Genomic DNA, 19079 nt, shown 5'->3' with positions numbered 1-19079 from the left:
GGAAGACGAGGTTATCATTTGGAAAATCTATGATGTTTCTTCAGCAAAACTGAAGTGACTGATTAGAGGAAATCATTTTGTGTGTGTCCAATGAGCAACAAATTTCTCTCTGAAACCAACAAGAACCTTCCTGAGCAGTAACCATTTAACTTTATGCACCAGATCCTGGTGAACTTAGAGAAGTGAATGAGTAGACTAAGAACTTTCCTGAACATGTACACATTACATACATGTGCGCTTAGAATTAGAAGGGGGTTGTTAATAGTAACAAGTTGAAGTTTTATGTTTACTTAAACAAAAGTTGCTTTTAATTTTTTTTTAATCATTGTCTTGGAGAATTTCTATTGCTGCTGGGTTTTGGAGTCCTCTGGGCTTGTAACAGCTGCCTTTGCTCTTGTTACTTTTATAGTTTAAAACTGGATCTAGAAAAAAATTGTTGTCTCAAGCTTATTCAATATTCTGATGTTCTCCTGCCAGATTAAGAAATGCTTCTTGTGTAAATTTTTCGTCATCCACATTCGGCATATATATATATATATTCAAAAGGGTCCAGAATTCTGAAAATATTTGACAATGTCCTGTAACATATTTTCCTACAGGATCAATCACTACATTTTGTACTGTAACTGGAAGAGTCTTTATCAGATTTGCCATTCTCCTTGCTTTTGAATTAAAGGAAGAAGCTGTAAACTATCCTACCCAGTCTCTTTTTAATTTCTGATATTCTGTTTCAATTAAATGAGTTTCTTGTTTTAAAAAAAACTACATCTACTTTCATTTTTTTAATGTGTCAATATTCTATTCCTCTTCACAGGACTGTTTAGCCCGTTAACATTAAAACTGAGAAAGCTCTTTATGTTACTTATTGATATTGTAGCGGCCTGCGAACAAGAGTTGCAACCTGGCTAGTGAATGCCGTGATTGCGAGGGCCCTGCAGGGACCAATGACCGTCGTCCCATGTGACCTCCCACATGGCGGGAAACAGCAGGCAACTGGAACGCCAGCTAAAGGCTGGTGCTGCGATGACATCACTCTTGTCATCAGAGGTAGGGAGTGAATATAAACAGCTGGCAGGGCAATAAATTAGTTAGTCTTCGACCTCTACTCTATTTTGTGTGTGTGTGTGTGTGTGTGTGTCGTTCTTACTCCACACTTCACTTAGCGTGCATGCTATATCGTTGACCTCGACAGATGCAACCAACAGTTGGACACGAAGATGACGGATCAAGCATGTGGTCTCGCTCAAGCTGCCAACATTCTGGGCATCGCAGCCATACGTGTAGTTCAAACAGGCCGAAGCACAGTTCCACCTTCAACAGATTACCGCAAGTGACACCCGTTACTACTACGTACTAAGCTCGCTCGACCAGGATATGGCAGCATGGGTATTAGATTTCCTACAGTGTCCTCGAGCTAGGCAAATTTGATGCCCTCAAAGAGCTACTAACCTGCACTTTCGGGCTATCATGGCACAAGTGTGCTCTCTGTCTGTTGCACTTGGACGGTATGGGGGACAGGGCCCCATCCCAGCTTAAGAGCGAGATGCTTTCACTCGCCGAGGGGCACAAGCCTTGCCTGCTCTTTTAGCAGATATTCCTGGAGCAGCTACCTGAGGATATCTGACTCTTGCTTGTCGATGAGGACCTGAGGAAAGTCACAGCCCATGTGGTCGTGCTCTCGAGAAAAACTGTGCCTAGGTGGAACAGATCGCCAAACCCCGACTCCAGCTGGCAAAAAGGCCACACGGAGAGGCAAGTGGACCCTCTATCCAGCCATATTGTTATTACCATCAATGATGGGGTGCAGTGGCCCGTCGAGGCCTGTGCATTTCAGGGAAGCGCCAGCCAACAATGGCTGCAGCAGTTGGCCAACATGACATCGTCCTCTACATGTGGGACATTCTTTCGGGAAGGCAATTCCTCGTGTACACTGGTCCCCAGCTGCTGAAATAAGTGACCTTCTCTCTCCCACCCCCTTCCCTCCATGGCCTTTGACACCTAGAACACCAAGCTGTGCCTCATACTGAGGGCAGCGAACAGCACCTCTATACAAACTTGCAGCATTGCACCCCCTATGATTTGCTGGCCACCAATTTAAGTGGACTTATACTGTTGCAGCAGTAGGCAACAGCTCCTGGGAGCAGATTTCCTCTGTGTGCCCACTGCCTGCTGGTAGACTTGAAAGGGTGGCATTTGATGAGTACAAAACGTTATGAACAGTGCCCCTGGGGGAAGCCAAACTACCAGCCCCCCATCTCGACTACATCACGCTGTCCGAGGATGCCTGTACACACATCCTGGTGGAGTTCCCCAAAATTGTGACACCACAATTCTCCTTGGAACTAAAGCATGGGGTAAGGCACCACATCCTCACCAAGAGTCCCCTGCTCCACACCACCTCCCCCTCACCCTGAAAAACTTGACCTCGCCAGAGAGGAATTTAAGAAACTGGAGGAGTTGGGGATAGTGTTGCGGTCAGACAACCCCTGGGCCTCCCCCTGCACATGGTCCCAAAGGCAATAGGAGGGTGACAGCTGTGTGGTAATTACTGATGCCTCAATGAGACCACCACACTGAACAGATACCCCGTGTCTCATATCCAAGGCTTTACTGCCAACTTACAAGGGGCATGGGTGTTTTCAAAGGTCGATTTAATCAGGGGTTATCATCAAATCCCAGTACACCCCAAGGACATACCCAAAACTGCCATAATCACCTCCTTTGGCCTGCTCTAATTCATGAGGATGCCCTTTGGGCTTAAGAATGCTGCTCAGACTTTCCAGCGGCTGATGGACACAGTGGGCCAGGACCTCACATTCGCACTCATCTACTGGACGATATCCTTATTGCCAGCCGCAACCATTCAAAGGATACATCCCGCCTCAAACAACTGTTCATCTGCCGGCAGGAGTTCGGGCTGACCATCAAACTTGCCAAGTGTCAGTTGAGGCAGGACACAATTGACTTCCTGGGGGCATCATACTCATGGTTGGGAAAAATAAAGACGTTTTTTGGGACAGGGAGCCCTCTGAGGCACTCCAGAAGGTGAAGGATGCTCTGGCCAATGTCACCCTTCTGGTTCACCCCAGGCCAGAGGTGCCAACTGCCCTCACAGTAGATGCCTCCAGAGGGGGTCCTTCAACAGCTGATTGATAGGCAATGGCAACCACTGTCCATTTTTTTAACAGGTACTCTGGCCACCTGAACTTAAATACAGCGTCTTTGACCGGGAGCCATTGACATTGTACCTGACAGTCAGGCACTTCCGATATTTTCTGGATGGCAGACAATTCAAGGTCTTCACAAACTACTGACATTTGTCTTCCACAAAGTGCCTGATCCATGGTTGGCCAGGCAGCAGAGGCACCTTTCCTACATGTCTGAATTCACCACGGAAAGCTAACACATCGCTGACGAGAGCAACATGGTGGCCATTGCACTCTCCTGTCCTACCACAGAGTCCATCCACACACTATCCCAGGGCATAGACTATTCAGACCTAGCCAGGGCACAACACGACAACCCAAAGATCCCAGCGTACAGGACAGCGCTTTCTGGGCTGCGGCTGGAGGATGTCGTTATCGCCCTGGCAACAATACCTCCTCTGCAATGTCTCCATTGGCAAACTCCACTCCGTCGTGCCGGCAGAATGGAGACAGCAGGTCTTCGACACCGGGAATGGCGGCCAGTCAGAAGCTGGTGCAGTGATGACATCGCTTCTGTCGTCAGAGGTAGGAAGTGAATATAAACAGAGCTGGCAGAGAAATAAATCAGTCTTCGCCCTCGACTTGACTGTGTGTGCTGTTCTTGCTCCACACTTCACGTAGGCGCATGCTACAATATTTAATTTAGATCAAATCCAGCGACATTTCCCTTTCACCTCTCTCCCTGCACCTTCTTGGCCATCCAAATATTCATTATCTACCATGTTCAGGGTCATCTTCAATCATCCAGGTAGGAAAAAGAAAGAAGAATCATACATAATCAGTTTAGCTTTATAACAATTATTCTATAAGAAAATAACAAAAATTCCCCCACGTCCTTCTATTTAATGTTGTTTAAATAATACACATTTCTCCCACCCCTCCATTTTATGGGTTGCGGCATCTACCACAAATACACACTAGTCGATAATAGTCCATAACTCCTCTAACCCCATCCCCGCCGGATGTTTACCATTATCAATCTCGCCAATGCAGAAAGTTAAAAAATTTAAACGCTTTATATTAATCAAAACATTTTAAAATTCCTTCTTGCTAATTAAATGGTAATGCTTCAAAAAATTTTTCCACACAAACATGATTTGTAAAGAACTTGTTCTGTCTTTGCAAAAAAGTCTTCAAAGTGGCAGCATGGCGCAAAATGAATCTCTAGCCCTTTTACTATGAATTAAATTCTTTCCTTCTCCAGCAATTCCAAGCTTATATCAGGATAGAAAAAATATCTTTGTTTCATGAAATTCCAGTGGACTTTGGCACCTTGTGCTGCTAGAGCCAATATTTTCTCTGTCTTGATGACATTTTATGAGTATAGACCTTGGCTTTTGATTTGGTAGAGGCTGTAGTCTCAAAGCTCTATCTGTCCTTTCTATTTCAATAGTATTTTCAAATTTGTCCAGTTCCTGGACCTCTGTTGAAAATATCTTATCAGATCATCATCTTCTTTAAGGCCAATATTTTTAATTTTATTTCTACTAAAATTCTCTAGTAGATAATTTTTTCCCCAAAGTTGCTTCTTTTCAATGGCTCATGCATCAGTCTCATTTCTATTTTTACCATTCTATACTGTATTGTTTCCACAATCTTAACACTTTCAACTACGTTGTCCAATTTAATTTGCAATTTATGTACAATAGAAAAGTACTTCATCCATTTATCTTAATTTTTCATGTCCATTCTCATCTCCCTCAGTTCTTTTAATAACTGAGAATTTGTACAATCTTTTTCCTTTGGCATTTTTGGTTTCATACCTTTGTATTTAAATTCTTTTATCTGCTTTGTTATTTCCTCTTGATCTTTCTCTTCATCGCTGGCTTGCAAATCAGACAGAGAAATATCTTGTTCCTGAAATACCACTTGATATGTATCTGAGCCAGCAGAAAATGCGGATGGCTCCTGCAACATCTTGGAGCTCTTCTGGGCTACACATGCACAGTTCAGCATCTCCCTTTTCCACACCATCACCCCAGAGAAGCATCTGTGATGGGGCAGTAGAATGTCGGACAGCCCCTGTAGGGACCCGACTCATCCAGGGATGAGTACTCACCTCCCCTCCCGGATCCATTGAGATGGTAGCCCTTGTTTTTTGTTGTGTGTTCGTGATGGGCCAGCGGCGGTCTTCCCTCTTTTGGGTGACGTAGTTAGATCATTGTAAAGTAATTCTTAAGCAGTTTTTAATGTTTGGTTAAATGTATTTTGCTTATTTAGCACTTTTTAACTAATTCCCAGGTGAGTCAGATTTCCACTTCCTGGCACTACCGCATCACGTCATTTCCCCCACACCCACTCCATCTTATTGAAGAGTTCTGGTCTGCAATGGTGATCATTCTTTTCTCCCAGTGAATTTTCTTGTCCCACTGAGTTCCTTCAGCAGATTGTGTTAAGCTTGAAAATCCCACTGTTAGAACCTAAAACATAGAAATCTACAGCTCAGTACAGATCCTTTAGTTCACAGTGTTGTACCAACCAAATAAACTACCATAACAACTGCCCAGAAGTTCCCAGCTGCATAACCCTCCCATTTTTCTTGCTTAAAAAATATGGAAGAGCATTCAATGCACCTACCACTCTCTGTGGAAAAACTTAACTGTGGCATTCTGCCCCCCCCCCCACCCCCCCCCCACCAGTACTTCAAGCACATTAAAACTATGCCCGCTCATATTAGCCATTTCAGCTCTGAGAGGAGAAAAAAGCCTCTGACCATCTTCATAGTCAAAGATCTGATCTTGTACTATTGTAGGGCAATGTGCCTGGGAATGGAGAGTGGATGGGGAGGGATGAGTGAACCAGAGAACCACCGAGAGAGGGGCTTTGCAGAACGGTGGGAAGGGGATGATTTGACTAGTGGTTGGATTTTGTTGCAGCCTCTGGAAAAGACACAAAAGGATGTGCTGTATGCCGGTTGAAAGATATAGACCTTATGATAGATGAGGATCAAGGGAACTTTATCTATGTGAGCAGAGGAGCTGAGAGCAGAAGTGTGGGGAATGGAAAATTTGTACATGTTGGAGATTAGTCATGCTGAGCCTTTGAATAAAATTATTTTAAGCTTTGCCTGATTTAATAGTCCTGTATGATAATATAGTGTATTGTTGCCTGTTTAGTACTACTGCAGACAATGTAATACTACTTGCACAAGTTATTTGTCACTATTTTCAGAATTATCCACATGATATTTGCCTGTTGCATGTCTGAAAGTTTGAATCCTTCATTCAAGTATCTCATTGTAGACAGTCAACTAAGTATCTTCATGACATCAGATTAATTTTGTATAACTGCTTCATTAACATCCCATATTCTTTTTCCTTAATTATACTTTCTGCAACTAAATATCTTAATCTGCACACCATTAACTGTTCTTGTTTAAACTGGCAAGTATACTCTTTTATTTTAAGACTGAAAATCTGATTAAAGCTCTGCAAGACCTGGAAAATGCAGCTTCTGGGGATGCAACTGTTCGTCAGAAGATTGCATCATTACCTCAAGAAGTGCAGGATGTTTCACTCTTGGAAAACATTGCAGGTAGCGAGCTTGCTGTATAATTGATTGTTTGAGTTGGATGATCTGCTTTGCTATTCAATTGGTAATCTGTCTCATTCATAAAATTACAAACCACTTGATTGGCAGTGAGTGTCCATGCTTGAAATGTGAATCAAAATTAAACTGGAAATTTACATCCATCATTGTCTATATAAACACAAATGTTAGATGTCAATTTCTATCTGGATGCATCCATAAAGTTAGAATCAAAATTCAGAATCAGAACTTGTCATGAACAAGTTACAAAATTCATTGTTTGTGGCAGCATCACACAGTGCAGTCACCACTGTAAATGTGTGAAAAAGAAAAAGTGTATATCATGGCTATTGTGATTTATGGTGTGAAAAATAAAAAATTTAAAAAAAAAAACAAAAAAAAAACAGTGCAGTCACAGTGCAAACATTCATATCAACCACCTTACAAAAATAAAGAATAGTGCACAAAAAATCAAAATAAGGCAGTCTTTGGCTCATTGATCATTCTGGAATCTGATGGCAGTGGGGAAGAAGCTGTCCTTGTGCTGCTGAGTTCTTGTCTTGATGCTCCTGTATCTTTTTCCTGATGGTAGCAGAGTTAAGAGGGCATGGCCTGGGTGGTGGGGGTCCTTGAGGACAGAGGTTGAGTTAACAACCTTCTGGAGTATTTTTCTTATCCTGAGCATTGGCACTTCTGATACAGGCAGTGATGCAACCAGCTGGAATGCTCTCCATGGTACCCCTGTAGAAGTTTGAGAGTTTTTGATGAGATACTAAATCTCAAACATCTCACAAAATATAGCCACTTGTGAGCCACCTTCATGTTTGTATTACATTACTATATAATGTCAGCATGTTAGCACAAGTTCCTCAGAGAAAGTAGGTTTCAAAATACAATGAAATTTAAGTTTAAAATAGTGACAGGAAGGGAAAAGGCTGGGGTGCATCTTTGGGCTACATTCCTTTCTTGCTTGGGAGCTGATGATGGTGTGAAACTAACAAATCCCAAGAGAATTTTAAGAAATATGAACTTATAAGGAGGGAGAAGGCTTGTAAACCCTTCATGTTTTCTGGCCTTATTAACGACCATGAAAGACCCCTCTGTAAATAAGCTGTAGAAATTCTATACTTGCTCCAAAATATTTCTCAAGTAACCACTTAGTCTGTTTGAATCCTACATTAGGATTCATATGTTGGCAACTCTTTACAAGATCTTTTTGTGGTCCTCTTGTGAAGTGCACAAATAATATAAACAAATCTTTCTGACTTTGACACCTAATTTCAATAATGCGTTCAAAGCTTTTTAAAAATGATTGTAATTTAAGGGGAGGTCACCATCAAAAAGTGGAATCTCTCTCTTGGGCAGAGCAGAGAGATTCTGTAACTGCATTAATGATGCAGCCATCTCATTTTGTCAGGCCTAGGCGTATGTTATTTTGTTCACTCAGATTTCTAATACTTGCCAGAAGTGCCTGGTATGACTCTTCATGTCATTTGGCTCCCATCTCTCTCCAATGTGGCCATCATTGGGATTTGATATCAGGTTCCTTGCATCAACCTGAATAATTTGGGATCTTGGATCCGTGGCACTGGCTCAGTCCTATGCCTAGATCTGTCTATTTCAGGACAAAGCACGTATTGTGATTGTTGCACTGGTTCAGCACAGAGTCTTAATCTGCCTAGTCCATGACCAAGCACATCCTGTGGTTCTATCACTGACTCAGCCTTAGCTTTACCCTGTCTATTTCAGGACCAAGCACATACTGTGATTGTAACACTGGCTCAGCTATGGTATTCAATTTTTTTCTCAAGTTCTTCCTCAAAACTTGATGCTTTTGATCATTTACTTTGAGCACCACATACCACTGAGTCTTCTTGAGCCTGTGACCTGGCTTCAATAACAGCAATTTTTTTCTTGTCCAGTTCCAGTTGCTTCATTTGCCTTTTTAGCTGCACTTTCTCCATTCTTAGCTGCACGTCCTGTCGCTCCTTTTCTCTCCGTCGCTGCACATCCTTTTCTCTCCACTGCATCCCCTGTCACTCCTTTTCTCTCTGTCGCTGCACGTCCTGTCGCTCCTTTTCTCTCTGTCGCTGCATGTCCTGTCGCTCCTTTTCTCTCTGTTGCTGCACGTCCTGTCGCTCCTTTTCTCTCTGTCGCTGCACGTCCTGTCGCTCCTTTTCTCTCCGTCGCTGCACCCCCTGTCGCTCCTTTTCTCTCCGTCGTTGCATCCCCAGTCGCTCCTTTTCTCTCCGTCGTTGCATCCCCTGTCACTCCTTTTCTTTCCGTCGCTTCATCCCCGTCACTCCTTTTCTCTCTGTCGCTGCACCCCCTTTCCAACTTTCTGTCTTCAACAAGTCAAAATTGTTTTGACTAAATATTGCAACGATCTTCTTTTATAATAATTTGGACCGTATGGAGATGCTGTTGTTTTGACTCGTTAAATGAAAAGTCTGTTCTAAAGTAGCATAGAGTTTTTTACTTTATTAGAACTTTATACGATAAGATCTGTGTTAAAACAATTAAACCTATACTTAAAACAGTTAAAATAGGCAATAAAACATTAATACATACAAAAGAATGGTCAAAAGAATAATCTGGACTGTCTCTATGTTTCCCTGATTCTAAACAGTACAAAAGAAAATTTAAGCTGAAGGTTTATCTTAAACATGAAAAAGCTAGCTGACCTTGGAATTAGCTATTATTAGGAGACACTCATGGAATTCGTAAACAATATTCACTGGCATCTTGCAAATATTTTAACCCTTGCATCTCTGAAGGTATTTATTCTTGCAGCTGAAAACATTTACTGACAGAAATTGGGGTTTTTTCCCCTGAAACTTGGTGTATGTTTGCTGTAATGTTATAATTTTTTCTGTTTTTCACAACTAGATAAAGCAGCTGCTGAAAGGCTGTCAAAGATCGTTGATGAGGCTTGTTTATTGTTAGCTGAATACAATGGGAGGCTAGCAGCAGAGCTGGATGACCGAAGACAACTGGCAAGAATGTTGACTGAATATATCAATAGTCAGAAGGAAATCCTGGGAGAAAAGGAGAAAAAGCTAGCAGTGCGTACCTTGATTTGTCTTACAACCATAATCTTTAAATGACATGCTGAAATCTTATATGTTGACCTGAACTTTTAGTAAGCTCTTAAACTTCATTGCAAAACTAGAGATTTTTTCACATCGGTGTATTTCTGTTAGGACTGTTCAGAAATACTACTTAGTAAACAGAATTATGGCACATTTACAAATTTAATAGATCTAATTATTTTATTTTCTCCAATATCTTGTCAGTGAATTGCTGTTTCATATCAATTGATGATACTAATACTAACTATCAATTAAAGCAGATATGCACTACATTTGGGTTATTCGCTTGTAACTTTCATTTTCTTTGACAGGAATACAAGCAAAAACTGGCTCAAGTAACACAAGTTCGAAAAGAGCTGAAATCTCACATCCAGAATTTGCCAGACCTGTCATTGCTTCCAAATGTTACTGGTGGTTTAGCTCCATTGCCTTCTGCTGGTGACCTCTTCTCCAGTGACTGAATCTGTACCCTTCTCTCAGGTGTCAAACAGCAATATCTCCCCACTGTGTGCAACTTCTTGATGTGAACCTGGGATATACGACAGAACTAAATCAGCAAGGCCAAAGTTTTAAGGCACCTGTGTGCAAATTGCATTAGGCTTGTAGTAACCCTTACATGATGGCTTACAGCAGACTGAAGCATATTGAAGAAACACTATTCAAAGCCATTGCTGTTTACCTGCAAGTTCAACACATGTCAATCCCAGACCAGGAGTGATGGAAACTCTGTAGTCAGGGTGTCAAAGAGCATCTACTCTAAAAATGTCATCTAAATGAACAATGTCTGCTGTGTGCATGAATCCATAATTCAGAACATCCTGATTTTATCAGGCTTTATTATAATTTGGGATATTGAGGTAAATCGTTGACAAAGATTATGCAGGGTTGCTGGTTATTTCTGTACATTTTCTGTGTTGGTAAGAATTAATTGCACCTGAATACAATTTGTTAAATGTGCCTTTTTCCTGTTTACCAATCTCTTTGCCCTTTTAAGAAAAATTATTTTAACTTTTTTTGTAAATGTTCCACCAAGAATAAGGAAACTCAAGCTTTAACCATGACTGTCATATAACCTGGTATGTTAATGATTTGTATAGTTGGCCATGGTGTCCATTCAATCTGTGATGAGGAGAGGCTTTCCTATTCAAGTTCATAGCATTTTGCCTTTGCTTTCAAAAAGCTGTTTCCTTCTGATTGCTTAAAGATCACAAACCTAGTTCATATAGATTTCAAACATTGGATATTTCTAAAGGAAATTCTGTTTTAGTGTTGAAGCATTGTTCTCAGTGCAGGACAAATCACTTCATGGTTTTCCCTCTGGCACTTCCAGTATGTTTGAGAATACTGCTTAGTTTTCTGTGACACACTGACAGTATTTCAGGCATAATGCAATTTGTTTAGGTCGGTGACTAGTGAATTTAGTTTTGTACTGTGGGCTCATAATTCAGATGTTTCCTCTCTGAGAGCAATGTTAACTATGGTATAATTTGCTCCATTTCTAATTTTGTAAAGCATAGCGGTGTGTTGTATTCCAGCTGTTTGATGGCATGGAGCAAAATCAGCATTAACTCAATTGCTTTTTCTTTCTTTTAAATCTTCCATTATTTTAAAGACTGTGAACCTAAATTAAATCCTTCAAACCACAATTTGGTCTTATCTTGTACTGGACGTATTTGAAGAAAAATCTTTATTTCAAGTTTGAATATTTTTGAACCTGTTATTTAAAAGCATTATGACTAACCACCAGTTTGTTTCGGTGCATTGAAATGAGGTTGTTTTTCTAAGCCTCCTTTCATTAACCATTCAGTTAAAAGTATAGATGTAGAAAACCAATTCAGTTAAGATGCAAATGAATTGAAAAGTATCATTATGTCGCAGAAAATCTTTTGTATTAATTTAGGTGGCTTATTTCTTTCCCTTTGGATTTGACTCCAACAGTAACTAAGATGAGACCATGATTTTTTTTTCAGCAACACCCTGACTAAGCAGTGGTAATAAATTGTGTAGGTCATGGCAACAGCACATTCTTTTCTGTAGAAGTTGTATGAATAGACTTGGATGTATCTTTGTGGGGTAACAATCATTGCACACGAGTTGTGGATGGTGTTTAATACATTTTTTATGGGAGAAAGTGTGTCCATATTTTTAGTGTCGGCATTGAGGAAAGCATATATTTGGGTGGAGATGTTCAGAAGTAATTGTATCTTGATAGCAATAAAATAACAATGCCAGCCTCAAGATGCAACAGCGGAGCCCAAATTCCAACTTTGACATGCATTTTCCTTTCAGAAGGTCTATTTTCATTATTATTAGGTTTATGTGATTTAGGAGGATTAACCCTGCGCGCTACTCAGCCATCATTAATAGCAGTCCGTTCAGAGGACTGAAAACATTTGTAACACAGTACGGGGATTTCTAACTAGTAATAGTGAGAAGTGCAGATCACAGAGTAACATGTATTGATTTGAGAAAGAAACAGCCTAAAATTTTTAATTGGTCCAAACAATATTCTGGCAAACATTTGAGACTGCCATTCCACCATGATTACATAGTACTTTATTCCTTTTAATAAAGGTGACCCTGGGGGTTGATCATCTAACACATAAGCTTGGATATCTTTAAAATAGTTCATTTTCCTTATGAATTTAAATTTGCAGTTTTGTAGAATGTAATTGCTACCTTTGCAATCTATTTAAAGTTTATCATTTAACATCTTTAACCTGTATTATTCAGACCATAACTTTCTATAAGTGAGGAGATCATTAGCACTTATAATTTCTTCCAAGAACTTGCATATAACTTCTATGTCCCAGCATGCACCTGTACATACTATAATTTGGCAATCATCCTATCCAAATAGTTACTTGAAAACTATGCTGAGTAATGTTGAGGGTAAGTTTTTATTTGCAAAAACAACTTTCTAAATAGGAAGATCTGAACACGCTAGTATTTGAATAATTTATTCTGGGGAAACCACATCACTGCTGTATTTTTAATATTGCCAAATATGGCAATTTTACACAAGGTTAAGCATTTGTCAGAGTTTGATCTGTGTAAGTGTGTGATATTCTCAGGGGAACTGCAACTTTTATCTCCCAAAGGAAGAGTACTTTGTTGGAATCAGCAACTTTCTGATTAGCTATTAATGGTTTTTGCTTCAAATAGTTCTGTGTCATGGTACCTTGTGTGGAAGGCCATTTAATGTGCAATGAAATACAAAGCAAATTGTTGTGTTATCTTGTAACACCCTCCAGAATATGCCTTTTCAATACCATGCATAGTTTTCACATCTGAAATGAAGCATTCTGAAAAGGTCATTTGTTTATTTTGTGGGAAATCTCTCCACTTGCAAATGTGCAGCACCCTTTGAATGTATTTGTAAGAAGCCTTAATAAAACTAGTAATATTGAATAGAACTCAAGTTGCCAGCATTTATATAATTTGTTGTACATTAAATCAACGTGATTAGTGTAGTAGTTAGTACAGCGTTATTACAGTGCTAAAGACCCACGTTCAAATTCGGTGCTGTCTGTAACAAATTTGTGTGTTCTCTCAGTATCTTGGTTTCGTTCCACCTTCTAAAGATATGCAAGGTTAATTGGTTACATGGGCATATTTGAGTGCGCAGGTTCGTGGGCTGCAAGGGTCTGTATCTAATAACATTTTGATGCACCAATTTAACTAGTCAATATTTATCCAATATGTGTGAGGTTAGGGAAGGTAATGCTTATGCAGGAGTCACCAGTTTTATCTTAAGAACTCTTTAGATATTTACTTGAAGTAAATGGGTACAGAGCCATTTTGATTAAATGAAAGTTCTAGCAAATAAGCATACAAGACTTGAATCAATAATTTTCGAGGCATTGTGTCTGTGATTGTGTTACAAGTATTAAAGCATAACTGAACTTTTGGATCAAACTATAGTACACGTGTTGCTCCTTTTGATCAAGATTTTCTTGATAAATAGAGTCCTACTTTCATATTACAGCATAGTAAATGGATGCAAGGTGATCTGTAGTATGATTAATTCATCCTCTTAGGCTTTGTTAAGATAATTATTTTGAATTCGAATCTCTAACATAGGTTTTCTAATTAACGGAAAAGGATGTGAAATTCTCAAAATAGTCTTTTAAAATATCATTGAAACCTGAAAATCTTATTGTGAAATATTCACATTTTCCAGACACTATTACAATCTCGATATTGCATACCCATTGCTCAGTCCTGGTACTTCAAGGTATCTGGGTCATTTGATTTAAAACTAGTCATGTATTTATTTTCACTTATCTACAAGCAAACTGTAAATGTTTGATCTGTATACCTAAATTAGGTCATCAGAAATTGGTTTAATGCAAACTTATTTAAAAAGTACTTTTGTGTTTAGTTCAGCTGATTATAAACAAGTTAACTTTAAATGAATTCCCAGAATTTAACAGTTGATATTCAATCTTATTTTAACTGCAGTGCCACTTAACATGCTTCACAATGCCATGTTTGTATAGAATGGACCTTAGAACTCAGATGCTTGAGAAAATGCAACCTATTTTGCTTTCTAATTTGTTTTCACAGTAACATGATTTGGGGGAAGGGGGGGTGGGGGGAGATGGTAGTGGTGGGGTTTTATCCAAGTACTGTGTATAGATTTGGCTTTGTCTCTAAGGACTACAATATTCCTTCCTATCAATAATATGTACCTGTGTATCTGAGACAAGAAGACTGAAATGGGTGAGTTTAGTAAATTATTTGCCATTGTAGTTCTTTTTCCAATTGCCTTGGATCCAATTCGGTGGATGTATCATTCAGGACTGAGCCACTTGGTCAATGGTCGGTTTACAAGTCTGTTGAAGAACATTCGAAACAAAAGTTGAAATGGGGAAAGGTTATGAATAAAGAAGGAAATTTGTGCTTGGTATCAGAGAAAATTGTTGAGGTAGTAAATTGGTACTTTGTATCTGTATTCAAGTTGAAACTCGCAGATGGGAAAAGGGTGGGTAGTGTGGAGAATGCCAATATGTTGGGGTATTTTGAAATCAAAAAAGAGATGATTCTGGGTCTTTTGATAGTGGATGAAACCCAGAAACTGACAGGATATATCCCAAATTCTTGAAAGTGGCAAGCAAGGAGATGGCTAGTGTTGATGAAGATCTTTCAGACCTTGCTGGTAATGTTGTTCAAGAAGGGAAATGGATGTAATCCAGGAAATTCTATACATGGGTGAGCCTTGCATCAAAGCTAGTGAAACAACTGGAAAAGAGAGAGGTAGGATTTGTGCAGGTTAGGAAAGCTGTGGTCAGGTCACTGCAGGGAGAAGAGACCAGCATTTTTGTGCTCCTCCGCAGATCCTATTGCTTAGCCATTCTCCACCATGATCTTGTGGCCATAAACAGGGCTGCTGCCTTTTTAGTTAAACATCAACCCACATTGATTCATGCCCAAGATGGCAGTGTCCATACTCAGTTGACCAGACCATAAGGCCATGAACTCTGAGGGAGCAGATCAGTACTGAGCACCAGAAGGGGAGAGCACCGACTGCAAGAAGCTGAAGCCTGAGAAAGAGCTTGCAGACAGACCACAGCAGCAGCTCTGTGCAGGGCTTGCACCAGGATGTGAGCTACTGGCAATCGGCTTCAGATTTAGTATGACCACATACAAAGCAGAATTACCACTTCCTGGTAGTGCAAAAAAAACTACTCAATGTGCATATATAAAGAAATGTAAACAAACTGATGGTACAATATAGAGAGAGAAAAAAGCAATAAAATGCAAAAGTAAGAGTCCTTAAATGAATCTCCAATTGAGTTTGTTGTTGAGTCTGATGTTGGAGGGGTAGGGGCCTAGGAGGGTGATTTAGATGCCTTGAGCTCGTGTTCATCATGAGATGAAGCAGGAGGCCTGCTGCTGCAGAGGCAACGGGATACAGGAAGGGCTAAATCGCAGGAGGCAGTGGGATCTACAGATAGTCGATGTCTCTGATGGAGCTGTTAATTCGGACAAAACGGTGTTCTGGCTCCTGAGCTCATGCCGCCAAAATATCTCAATTAACGTATGACCCTGGAACTTTTTGAAGGATGGGAGGAAATCGGAACACCCAGAGGAAACCCACACAGCCACAGGGAGAATGTACAAATTCCTTACAGTGCCAGATTTGAACCTGCTAGCCATGGAGAATCTTGCTTCCTGTCCAGACCAGCCATTCATTCTCAACCTTTATTTGGTATGGCTCCCTCAGAACTGCTCGAACTTTATAGGCCCCCTTCCCTGTGAAGCAGTGAAGTTCAGTTGGTTTTCTTCCACACTGCTCTCCTACATAAGTTTTTTTTAATTATAATTTCAATTCATTGTCCCCTTAAATGTGCTTTCGTCCCAATTGAGAATGGCTAGTCTAGATAGTAGCACTGTGCCTTTAGATAGCCAACAGACGCAAATGTTATATACATGGCAATAAAGGAACAGTTGAGATTAGGAATACTGTGTAGGGTGGGTCACAAATTTTGAGGAGTGACAAAAGTGGATGAAGGTAAGGCAGTGGATGTTATCTACATGGAATTTATTAAGACATTTGACTGGCCCCTTGTAGACATCCAGAAGGTACCGATGTATGTGATCTACTATAAATAGATAGTTTGGATTCTGATTTGATTGGCCTATAGAAGATAGGATGGAGGGGGAAATGGCTGGAGTGTTGTAACACAGGGATTGAAGTTGTTTGATATATTTATAAATTACTTAGATTAAATAGGTGGGTGGGTTAGTCGGTTTGCAGATAACTAGGATTGGTGCTGGTGTGAAAAGTGTAGAGGGCTATCAAAGAAAAAGATATGTGGGTCAGTTACAGATGGCAGAGAAATTGCAGACAGTTTCATCTGGACAAGTGTGAGTTGTATTATGGGAGGTCAAATGTAAAAAGAATATTTAAGGCAGTACAGTGTCATCTTAAAATCATTGATGTGCAAACAGATTTTAGGGTTCAAGTCCATAGATGCTTCAAATTGACCATGCAAGTGGATGGGATGGTAAAAAAAAAGTACTATGTGGTATGCATAACTTCATTGGGTAGGCCATTGAGTGTAAAAGAAAGGAGGTAAAGTTGCAACTATATAAGGTGTCTATACAAAGATTGTGTACAATTTTGGGCATCCCTTTACAGGAAGGATGTGCAAGCTTTGCAAAAGGTGCAGAGAGATTTATCAGGATGTTGCCTGAATTAGAGGATATGCAACATGAGAGATTGGACAAACTGGAGTTGTTTTCTCTGGAGCCTATGTGATAGAGAACCTGATCAAAATTTATAAAATTATGAGAGGCATTGATAAAGTGGATGTTCAGTATCTATTTTCTTCCAGGGGGGGGGGAAATCACGTGGCCAGGGTATGAGGGTGTAAAATGGGGAGCTTTTTTTTTTAAATGGTAGATACCTGGAGTAGTGGTGGAAGAAAATACAAGAGAGGGGTTTTAGAGGATTGAGATAGACACATGAATGTGCATGGGATAAAGGGATCAAAATCATCTCTGCAAACAACTGTTTTAGTTCAACTTGGACACCATGTTCAGTGCAGGCACACAAGTTGAAAGGCCTGTTCCTGTGCTGTACTATTCCATGTTTTGAAACCTTAATGGATTCTCCACCTCTGGTATCATAAGAGCTTTTCCGAAGTACCTATAGTTCCAACTAATTTGGAAGACCAGTTCATTAGCTGAGGGAAGGTTGCAAGGACTTTCCCATATTTGACCTGTAGGTGGCTGCCTCTTACACTATTCTCTGCACTTGGAATGAAACTAGGTGGGAAATAACTTAAGATTCGCAGCAATAATTAGAAGGCACCTGCAAGTTGTTCAAATGTATTTTAAAAATAGTCACACCTCTGACGTTTGATTAATTAACACCCAACTACCTCTTTTTTTGTAATATTGTTATCTTTTTCTTTGCTGTGAATCTGTGAAATATATTTTGACATACAGCATGGTACATGCCCGTGACCCCATGTTGTGCTAATTCTTCATACTGACCCCTTGTTTTTTTTTTAAAAAAGCTCCTAATATAAGGCCGGAAATTATAGGCCAGTGAGCCTGACATCAGTAGTAAAATTATTGGAAGATGTTCTAAGAGATCTGATATTCAAGTATTTGTATAGACAGATCAAGTCACTCTTTATTGTCATGTAATAAAACAAAAACGTAATTATCCATTAGCATTGCCTGGTGCTCCTTACAGTTAGAGTTTAAGAGTCACCGAGTAGTTGTAGATTTGCATCCTCAGTAGCCAAATCAGTTCAAACCATCGACAACCTGAGCCCAGATGCAAATCTCTGACACGATGAGGAAGCCTTCAGTGTCCAGGGCCTTTCGGGCTCCCTCTTTGCCCTCAGACTTCTCTCAAATCCCGGTTTTAATCCCTGGTTTTAATGAGCCATTCTCCTGCAACCTGCAGTCTGGTGTGAGTCTCTTGATTTTGTCACCAGCAGCATGTGTGGGTTCCACACCCAATTCACCAACAGCTTGCTGCTTGTGTGTGCGTCCTTCAGCAGCAGAGCCCCTCGTTGGTCTGCCACTATGATCACCATCCATAGGGTCATCTCTTCTGCTTCTCTTTCTTAACAATGGGGTGTTCTCCCTGTCACAGGTGTCTGATCCGCTGCTTCCCCGGAATCTGGAAGCTCCCAAGGTCGCTACTGAACGCAGGCACTACCATCTTTGGCCCAGACCCCGCAGGATTTTAAATAAAACTCGGTCTGCTTCTTTAACAGGCTGTTAGAGCCTGTGTGGAGCTGCCAGCAGTAGGACTGGGTGGTAGAACCCTGCAGGGTAGCGGTGTGTCTCCGTTCCCTGCCTCCCCACATCTGCACCATCACCAACTATGTTTAACACCCCACAAATTAGTCTGGGACTGATTAGGGTTAAGCAACGTGGCTTTCTGTGTTGTGTTTAACAAATGGTGAGGTAGTAGACTGGATTTAACATTGGCTTTATGTGAGAAATGTGCCAGTGGATTATTGCCTCTCTGAAGAGAGGCCTGTCGCTAGCAGTGTACAGATTCTCAAGGATCAGTGTTTGTCATCCATAGCAATGATCTAGATGATAATGTGGGAAATTGAATCACCAATTTTGCAGATGTCACAAAGATTGGAAGTGTGATAGACAGTGAGGAAGGTTTTCAAAGCTTGCTGAGGGATCTGGACCAGTTGGGAAAATGGGTTGCAAAATGTCAGATCGAATTTAATGCAGAAAAATGGAAGGTGCTGCATTTCAGAAGGGA

General features: G+C 40.4%; 1 protein-coding gene across 1 annotated transcript in view; it reads left to right on the top strand.

Annotated features, from left to right (window-relative positions):
- The window catches only part of LOC138735944 (regulation of nuclear pre-mRNA domain-containing protein 1B-like), a 29158-nt gene extending 15916 nt beyond the window's left edge, over positions 1 to 13242 (top strand). The window contains exons 6-8 of the mRNA XM_069884632.1: positions 6614 to 6740; positions 9624 to 9799; positions 10138 to 13242. Of these exons, the coding sequence (XP_069740733.1) occupies positions 6614 to 6740; positions 9624 to 9799; positions 10138 to 10287 (453 nt within the window). The 3' untranslated portion in view covers positions 10288 to 13242. The remainder of the gene's footprint in view (positions 1 to 6613; positions 6741 to 9623; positions 9800 to 10137) is intronic.
- Positions 13243 to 19079: the final 5837 nt, after the last annotated feature.

The sequence above is a fragment of the Narcine bancroftii genome, chromosome 6 (genome assembly GCF_036971445.1).
Source record: "Narcine bancroftii isolate sNarBan1 chromosome 6, sNarBan1.hap1, whole genome shotgun sequence".
NCBI classification, from domain to species: Eukaryota; Metazoa; Chordata; class Chondrichthyes; order Torpediniformes; family Narcinidae; genus Narcine; species Narcine bancroftii.
Note: the sequence above shows the minus strand (reverse complement) of the source record. Positions and strands in the feature narration are given on the sequence as shown.